At 38.6% G+C, this 9,534-nt stretch overlaps 1 protein-coding gene across 1 annotated transcript; it reads right to left on the bottom strand.

The window, feature by feature from the left end:
• Positions 1-451: 451 nt before the first annotated feature.
• Positions 452-6,340, bottom strand: LOC138695258 (UDP-glycosyltransferase UGT5-like). Its single transcript, XM_069819700.1, has 3 exons — positions 6,130-6,340; positions 5,163-5,382; positions 452-1,711 (listed from the first exon to the last, which is right to left on the bottom strand). The coding sequence occupies exons 1-3, from the start codon at positions 6,284-6,286 to the stop codon at positions 1,423-1,425; spliced, it is 666 nt and encodes a 221-aa protein (XP_069675801.1). The 5' UTR covers positions 6,287-6,340; the 3' UTR covers positions 452-1,422.
• Between the last annotated feature and the right edge of the window lie 3,194 nt (positions 6,341-9,534).

Below are 9,534 nucleotides of genomic sequence, written 5' to 3'. Positions count from 1 at the left end.
TGTGTTCTCTGCCAGGCGCTCTCCTTTCGCGTTCTGACCACTCTTTGAACCAATCAGCTTATGTCTCCAGTTGCACAGAAGGCTTGTTTTGTAATTGGCACTCCACAGATTCGACGGACAGAGTACAGTGGAGACCTGGCCGCTAATAACTCAACCGAGTCACTGCAGATTACCCCTTGACTCCCCAATCCACCTTCCTGGCAGAGTTTATGTTTGGGATCGATACGAGTAAAAAAAGACACGCTTCGTTGCTTTCGCTTCTCGCTGGTCGCCTAAAATCCAGCACTGCGGTCGACCTGGTTGGCGAGTTGGTACAGCGCTGGTCTTCTATGCCCAAGGTTGCGGGTTCGATCCCGGGCCAGGTCGATGGCATTTAAGTGTGCCTAAATGCGACAGGCTCATGTCAGTAGATTTACTGGCATGTAAAAGAACTTCTGCGGGAAAAAATTCCGGCACATCCGGCGACGCTGGTATAACCTCTGCAGTTGCGAGCGTCGTTAAATAGAACATAACATTTTTTTCCAGTACTGATTCACAATGTCGTACTGTGTGTTTGTTTAGAAAGCGGAGTAAACGAAAAGGACATGGCGGGAGGTGTCTCCTTTCCTTTTCCGTTCCCCTTTATGCCCAGGCCTGGTATAGTGACTCAAGATTCAAAGCTGTTTCATCGTCTTAATTTTGTCACCAGTATATTTAAAGAATTAATATTACAGAATGTTTGGATAAAATTTAACAAAGAACATCAGAAAATGTTCAACAAAAGAATAGGCCTTTAGGATCCGTAGCAGGTCCGCAGAATGAGATGTAATTCACGAGGTCTGCTATGATAAGTTTTATTACAAGTTTCTGAGAACATATTGCCAATTTAGCTTAGGTTTTTCTGCATTTTTCGAAATATATCGCAATGAATTTATCAAGTATTATTTATGGCCCTAGTTTTCGGCCTATGTGTTTAATTGAAGAATATGTTAGGATTTTTCGGATTCAGTTTTGATTTATACTACCCATGGAGCCAGTAATTACTGGCTACTTTTGTTGCCACGGCAACGCACACTTTCTCCTCAACCTTTGAACGGATTCTTGTTTTCTCGGTTTGAAAAATGCATATAGTATTACACACTTCGTGATTGGATAACGTATCTTTAATTATCGCTGCCACAGCCGGAAGAATTTTCAGAAATATATTTGTTTTTTACTCATTGCAGTTAATTCAAATGTACTTAAATTAACGTTCCGTTCTCAAAATGATAGAAGCAAATAATAATTACATAGCCGTACTTACTTCTCTAAGTTCATTTTCAGTGAGAAGCAAGTAAAATTTTGCTTAAAAATAAAAGAGTGCTGGCATGTGACGGAAACATGCGGAAATATGTATAATATTACGTCACTTCGAGGGGTGTATGCCGTGGCGATAGTAGTAGATTATGAATTCTTCTTGACTGCAGCATGTGACACATTACCGGTCACCAGTTTGAGCGTGAATTTAAAACAGTAAAATACAATAAGTCCCAAGGCAATTATAAGGGCGATAATCACAAGTATGACGTCCAGTAGCAGATATTGGTACCAAGTCAGATCTAGTGCTGCAGATCGCAGATGTGGCGCTCCACGATGTCTGATGACGTACTCTGTCCAGTAGATGGCAGTGTCCAGCGCCGATTGCGGACGATCTCTGAACAGCTGTGACAGACGCTTGGCGTTTCTGTGGTAACTGAAATAAGCAGTTAATAACTCATTGTTTTTTATCAGTAATGATGAAACCTCTCCTTCCATGGACACGAGGTTGCCTACGCTTCAACCATACAGTGTGGGTGTCTCTGAACTCTGCACAGCGGTCAGTTGTAAATGAGAGGAGGTTTCAGACATGCAGACAAAGTATACTTTGGTGGAACATAGGCTAAGCGTTGCGCACTAACTGTTGGGAATATTTGGAGTGAAATATAACCAATGTAAAGTTATATATTATTATAATGTACCGAAGTACATATGATATTTCCATGCAGATTCTGCGTCATCATACGATGAAAGAGTAATGGAACGGAGAAAAATTCTCTCCGGCACCGGGATTTGAACCCGGGTTTTCAGCTCTACGTGCTGACGCTTTATCCACTAAGCCACACCGGATTCCACCCCGGCGTCGGAAGAATCGTCTCACTTTTTTAAGTTCCAACTCAAGGCCAACTACTCACTCATTACGAGTGCACCTCAGTACATGTGTGGACTTCGGTCCTAGGTTCGTAGATATCTATGACGTAGTGCAGAGGGCGGCCACTAGAGGGAACCCAAGAGTTGGAACTTAAAAAAGTGAGACGATTCTTCCGACGCCGGGATGGAATCTGGTGTGGCTTAGTGGATAAAGCGTCAGCACGTAGAGCTGAAAACCCGGGTTCAAATCCCGGCGCCGGAAAGAATTTTTCTCCGTTCCATTACTCTTTCATCGTATGATGACGCAGAATATCTGCATGGAAATATCATATGTACTTCGGTACATTATAATAATATATACGATACGCGTAAATCACTTTGTGATTTAAGACGGCGTTTATTCCGTCGGATCCCGGCCAACTAGTCACTCATTACGAGTGCACCTCAGCACATGTGTGGACTTCGTTCCTAGGTTCATAGATATCTATGACGTAGTGCAGAGGGCGGCCACTAGAGGGAACCCAAGAGTTGGAACTTAAAAAAGTGAGACGATTCATCCGACGCCGGGGTGGAATCCGGTGTGGCTTAGTGGATAAAGCGTCAGCACGTAGAGCTGAAAACCCGGGTTCAAACCCCGGCGCCGGAGAGAATTTTTCTCCGTTCCATTACTCTTTCATCGTACAATGTAAAGTTGTTACTCTTGGTAGTCCTCTATGAGTGTACAATTCAACTAAAGCCTACATATATTATAAAGACTTAATATAGCACTACAGGTTAGAAATCGACTCTCTCACTTACTACCGCACTGGAGACGTTGCACCACAGTTAAACACTGTTGCTGTAACCAGATGGTACAGAAAATAATTCTAACCCCCTTCTCTCTGATGTCATGTACCCATGGGTACAACAGTCGAGTCAAATATACGTTAGTATCGTGTTAACGAAGGAATTGTTTCATATCTAGTAATCAGTATGAACTATGAGGTTATTTAGCGTCGATGGGATAGGTGGTAGGGAGATGATATTTGGTCAGATGAGGCCGAGGATTCGCCATAGATACCTGACATTTGCTAATGTTTGGGGAAAACCTCGGGAAAAACCAGTGACGTAATCACCCAAGCGCGAATGAAAAACTTGTCCGAGCGCAACTTCGGATCGGGAGATAAGCTACTTCGCCGCGAAGCTATGTCAGTGGTTGCTTGTTATCTAGAGAACATTGTACGTAATGAAAATAATGGCTCTAGTAGGATATGTAAATATCTAATAAACGTTTTATCTGTTCGCTCATAACAAAGCTTGTAATTTTCTACACATACATATGCTTGTCATTTTATTTCACTAGATACAGGAATCTAATTTACTTCTACAACGGCCGTGGAATTATTAATGCTTAACTCAAATGTTTATGTGCAAGATAAAGAAAATAATTCTAACTTCTTTGTTAATGTTTGCAGTACATTATGTTAATTTTAAAAGTAAACTAAAGCAATTTGACTTCTGGGTTTACAGTATACTACGAGGGAGAGTCAAAAAGTAACTTTAATAATTGTTTTATTAATTGAATATGTACAATAAGACTACAAACACTTCATCACCTTTTCAACATAGTCTCCACTACGTTCAATTCAAGTGTTCCTGTTATACTTTATTTAAAGTGATGAAGTGTTTGTATCTTATTGTACATATTCAATTAATAAAACAATTATTAAGGTTACTTTTTGACTCTCCTTCGTATGTTTGAGATGAAAAAAAGATATGAATTAATGCCGTATGGCCTTAACTTTGCCAGTTAAGATAAAACATTATTATTATTATTATTATTATTATTATTATTAATTATTATTATTATTATTATTATTATTATAATTATTATTATTAGTTTGATATATAGGCTATGTACCGACGGAAGTTTCTGGAACTAACTCAACGTCCAACAGGACAGCATACAAACACACTGCTGTCGACCTCAGAAAACTAAGCCTGTGTGGTGTATCTTGTCTCAATGTGAAAAGAGAGAGAAAGGAGATATGTCTTACTTCGTCTGTATTGTTATGGCGATGGGGGAGTGGAGCGGTGCCGTCCATCCATCCAGTGGCGGAAGGAACTAGTTGATACATTCTGTAGCGCAAAATAAAATAACAAAATATCTCTCTTCGTATTGCGTAGTTCCGTCACTGAGCTTGTCTTTCAAGAAACTGAGTTCCGGCAGCCTGTACAATAACAAGATTTTGAAAGGAATCCTGAAAATTTACAACCCTCCTATAATCTCCACCCTTATTTGAAGGGACTTGGCTTTATTGCTACTGAGACAAGATAAACCTTACGAGGTAGGTAACAAATTACTAATGAAATCTTTCTAAGTATTACAGTCCACTTATTTTCTTTCCAATTTTTGAAATAATTTTTTTTAATAATATGGCTATGATAAAGAAGTTTCACACTTTTTTTTTTTTTGCTTTCGTACGTAAATTCAGAATCTAATGAAAAAAGTTCTGCTTCCCTTTAAAAAGAAAGAAAATCTTAACATGTTCTTCAAAAGATTACTAATACTATTCTGTTTAGTCTTAAAACGAAGAAACGTTTATTCAAGACTTAATATTGAAACAGCGCGTTTGCAAGAATATAATCAGCTGAAGTTTTAAGAAGAAACACCCCATATTTTACTACATCGTAGTAATTATTCAATTGCGGAAATGAACTCTTAATCTCCGAAATTAAGAACATATGTTTTACTTAAAATATCACACATTAGTACACTTCTACCGGCTAAGAGTACTACCAAATCAAAGGAAATGGTTTTCTTGTAAAACATGATATTCCGTATAATGAACTTGTTCACAAAATTTACAGCTGAAATATTTGCCCAACATGTCGCCACTATTCGTTTTCTGTCTCTTCATTTAGAGTAGAATCATTTTCTAATGCCGATTAAACCGAGATCAATTTTCTACTACACATGGATTTTCCCCGAACATTGCAAATCATTATCCTTGCAATTTCCAACATGATCAACTCACCTGGGATAATGGAGTACTTTGTTCAGAGCTTTGAGGACGCTCTCTGTTGTGATAGAGTCGTAATCCAGCTGCACTGCCACTCCTTTGGACACGCAGTTCTTGACGTTGAGTGGCTGATCGTGCATTATTGGTATGCCTACCATGGGAACTCCCGCGTAAATAGCTTCTTGAACTCCCAGCAATCCGCCATGAGTTATGAAAACTCGGACGTTGGGATGTTCTGTAAGCGAAGGTAGTTCGTGTTAATTTGTGACGAAATTGAACGTTTAAACAGAACTAAGCAACAGTGTAAGCGATTTCTCAGGCATCGGATAATATGACACTGATTATAGATTCCGTATAATGTTCAGAAACGACGTAGACAGGAAATTATGTTAAGAACTGCTTGATAATGCAAAGTTATTCTTCTCAATTCTAGCAGAGGTTTAAAAGACCCATGTTCTCCAAAGTAAAGCAAGTCACTACAAGCCTTGCATGAGCCCACCTCAGTACAAGATAGTATGATCAGCTACACTCGTAACATCTACAGAGTGCAAAAATTGATTGTGGGTATTTACCACGATAGATGTAATTTTTCCAACTACTGTTACAGATTTGTTAATGTAAAGTGAAATGTTACAAACATTCTAAATTTAAATTGCACGTTTACTTTTTAAACATAAAACATTATATAACTAGATGCATTAAATAAAAAAAAAGTTATTGGTGCACCATTCATGATGAATTCGAGAATTACAGTAAGGAAATCAAAAGGAGGATAGCAATGGCCAAGGAAGTTTTTAATAGAAAAAGGAGCATCTTCTGCGGACTTGACAGGTCGTACTGAATGAGTGTTTTTGTGAGTTATGCAGTAAACAAAGATATTGCTACATGTTGCGAGCTAGAAAAGGGGCTAAATTTTCGGACTCTAGTTATGAAACATTGCACATAAGCATGTATGTATCCTGTGCACTGATATGATACTTACTGAGTACTTCAAGTTGTGGGAACCAAGTTCCATTCTTGATATTTCCCGGAAGCCCGGAAATGTTACCAATCTTCCACAGAACACGCTGAGGTAACTGTGAGAAAGCGTCGATGAATGCCCGCAGGTTGGTTTCTGTGAAGGTTTCACTACGAATCATTGTTCCCAGAGAAAAATAAATTACTCCCTCTTTGGCTTCATCGAGGTACGTCTGCAAGTCCTGCAGACCAAGAAACGGTTTATTCAGTTCCAGTGGCAGTTAATCTTATCGATAAGTTAGTTTATAGTTGTTTTGGGAATCCTACAACTTTACTAGTTCTTTACTAACTTAGGCCTACCAAAGCTATATGGCACAGTGAAGCGGCGAATTAGTGAATGACAGGGAGAAAATGGGAGGAGAAACTTTAAAAGTATGCGAAAACGCGTCCTCGCAAGGGAGTTCAGGGTTGATAAAAACTGAATATGTGAGCGTCAAGCCTGTTGATCACTTATCTCAGTCGGAGTTTTCGCTTCTCTACTGGAGGAGCTCTAGAAAATTTGGAAGGGGAAAATGCCAGAAGTGAACGTAACCTAATAGCTACCACATGACAACCGGTAAGTTAGTGCTACCCGCTGTATATTTATACACTACCCGCCAAACGGCAACCTCGCAGATCGGTAAGATTGCCAGCAACTCAAATTTGATACATTCTTTACTATGTAGTAAGTATTAAGAAATATTCTATAGCGATCCTTATATGCAGAACAAAATATTACTTTAAGAATACAAAGGTGTAAGTTATGCTTCGAGGATTTCAAAATATAGTGAATTTTGTTATTTCTTCTCCTAAATCTTCGTACTCTTCGGTGTGACGGATACGACACTAGCCTTAAGATCTGAGGTACGCGGACTCAAAACCGCCCGAGGAAATGAATTTGGAAGGTGTTCAAATTCTGAGCATGAGCTTTTTTGGGAATAGAATATTATTATTTTTATTTATTATGGCAAAGACCAGACATCGAGATTTTGGACCCGATAGAATAAGTTTGCTACGTCCGTACTATAGGAAGCTTTTTCATTGTGTTGGAGTCGGCAGAAGAGGAGACATGTGTACATGAAACCAAGTTCAGTCCAGTCTGCTGGTACTGTACAGCGACGTTACAAAAAAAAGGCAACTAATTTATCAAACATTAAAATAAAATGATTGTTAGAGAAGAAAACATTTATAGGACCAAAAAATTTATCTTTACAAAGATTAAAATAAAAAACCTATCATGCGAAATTTTCAAAATTAATTAAGTTAATATGCATTTCCTTTCGGCTTCTGTCATAAGCACAAGTGCAATACTTACTCAACATACATAATAATTCTACACAACATACACAACTTATGAAGTACAATACATGGTACTGTTACAATTTAGCCTACTACAACACACATTCTGAAGGTCTCAAAACTAAACTTTCTTCGGTAGTCGGCAAGACAAAGTTTATATTGGGAGAAGCTCCGCTCTACATCACATGATCTAATGGATTTATTTTAGTAGGTTATTTTACGACGCTTTATCAACATCTTATGTGATTTAGCATGTGAATGAGATGAAGATGATAATGCCAGTGAAATGAGTCCGGGGTCCAGCACCGAAAGTTATCCAGCATTTGTTCATATTGGATTGAGGGGGAAAAGCCCGGAAAAAACCTCAACCAGGTAACTTGCCCCGACCGGGAATCGAACCCGGGCCACTTGGTTTCGCGGCCAGACGAGCTAACCGTTACTCCACAGGTGTGGATGATGTAATGAATGCAAAACGAAAACACACTAAGTCATTGAAATCTATCTTCGCTACCCCAGCAGTGTCCGTAGACTTCTTCCCTGCTAGCATGTCTTTTATGTCACAGAATATCGCATATATTCTTAGACTAATCACATAGATAACCACATGCACAGATCAAAACTAGGTACTAGCTATCTTCTGTCCTCTCTTCTGATAAAGTGAACTAGGTGTACGGGACTGTTTTTATTGTCAGAACAGTACCTCCTCTCCCTGCCTTACGAGTATGATTGAGTAAATAAAGCACATTGGACGACAGGTAGGTCGCTACCCTCACTGCCCCCACCCACTACAGTCCAGCTATCCAACTTGAAATCGCACTGTTTTCATCTATCGGGTCTAAAGTCTCTAAGCCTGGTTATGACTAACCGTATGAGTAAAGCTGCGAGGTTGGTGTCATAGATTTATGGTCTGATATAGTAGTGCTTCAGAAAAGCGGAATAAAAATCTTTGTGGTGAAGTAGCAGATTGTGTAGTGATGTGCAAACGTTATTGGTGAAGTCAAGGTCTATGTAGTGTAGTAAAAGACTCTTTGGTTACGTAAAGTATCCGTGGTGGAATAAACGTCTCTGTAGTGAAGGAAAAGTCTCTGTGGTGAAGCAAAAATTTCTGTGGTAAAATAATGTGGAAGTGTTAGTGGTAAAATGAAGCATTCTGTAATGTAGTAAAAGACTCTTCAGTTAAGCAAAAGTCTCTGGTGGAGTATAAGTTTCTGAAGTTTTAAGTGAATGTCTGTGTCGTTTTAAGTAAGAGTCTGTAATGGAGTAATAGTCTATGTAGTGAAATAAAATTCTATGCGGTTTTAAGTAAAAGTCTGTGTCGTTTTAAGTAAGTCTCTGTGATGGAGTAATAGACTATGTAGTGAAATAAAATTCTATGCGGTTTTAAGTAAAAGTCTATGTCGTTTTAAGTAAGAGTGGTGTGATGGAGTAATAACCTATGTAGTGAAATAAAATTGTATGCGGTTTTAAGTAAAAGTATTTCTCGTTTTAAGTAAGTCTCTGTGATAGAATACTAGTCTATGCAGTGAAATAAAATTCTATGCGGTTTTAAGTAAAAGTCTGTGTCGTTTTAAGTAAGAGTCTGTGATGGAGTAATAGTCTGTGTAGTGAAATAAAAGTTTCTGCGGTTTTAAGTAAAAGTCTGTGTCGTTTAAAGTAAGAGTCTGTGATGGAGTAATAATCTATGTCAGTAGTGTCAGAGTTGTAAGCTCCAATACCGGTTGTGGAGCTAGATCGGAGCTCGAACTTGCTTATGTCTGTGGAAACACCGGAGCACGCAACCAGTCTAGTGGAGCGCTCCGCTCCGTTTAGTCCCTGTCTGATATCGCTGATCTATGTAGTGAAATAAAATTCTACGCGGTTTTAAGTAAAAGTCTGTGTCGTTTCAAGTAAGAGTCTGTAATGGAGTAATAGTCTATGTAGTGAAATAAAATTGTATGTGGTTTTAAGTAAAAGTCTTTGTCGTTTTAAGTAAGTCTCTGTGATGGAGTAATAGTCTATGTAGTGAAATAAAATTCTATTCAGTTTTAAGTAAACTTCTGTGTCGTTTTAAGTAAAAGTCTGTGATGGAGTAATAGTCTATGTAGTGAATTAA

Source organism: Periplaneta americana, chromosome 2, assembly GCF_040183065.1.
Source record: "Periplaneta americana isolate PAMFEO1 chromosome 2, P.americana_PAMFEO1_priV1, whole genome shotgun sequence".
NCBI lineage: Eukaryota > Metazoa > Arthropoda > Insecta > Blattodea > Blattidae > Periplaneta > Periplaneta americana.
The sequence above is the reverse complement of the archived record's forward strand: the minus strand, read 5'-3'. Positions and strand labels throughout refer to the sequence as shown.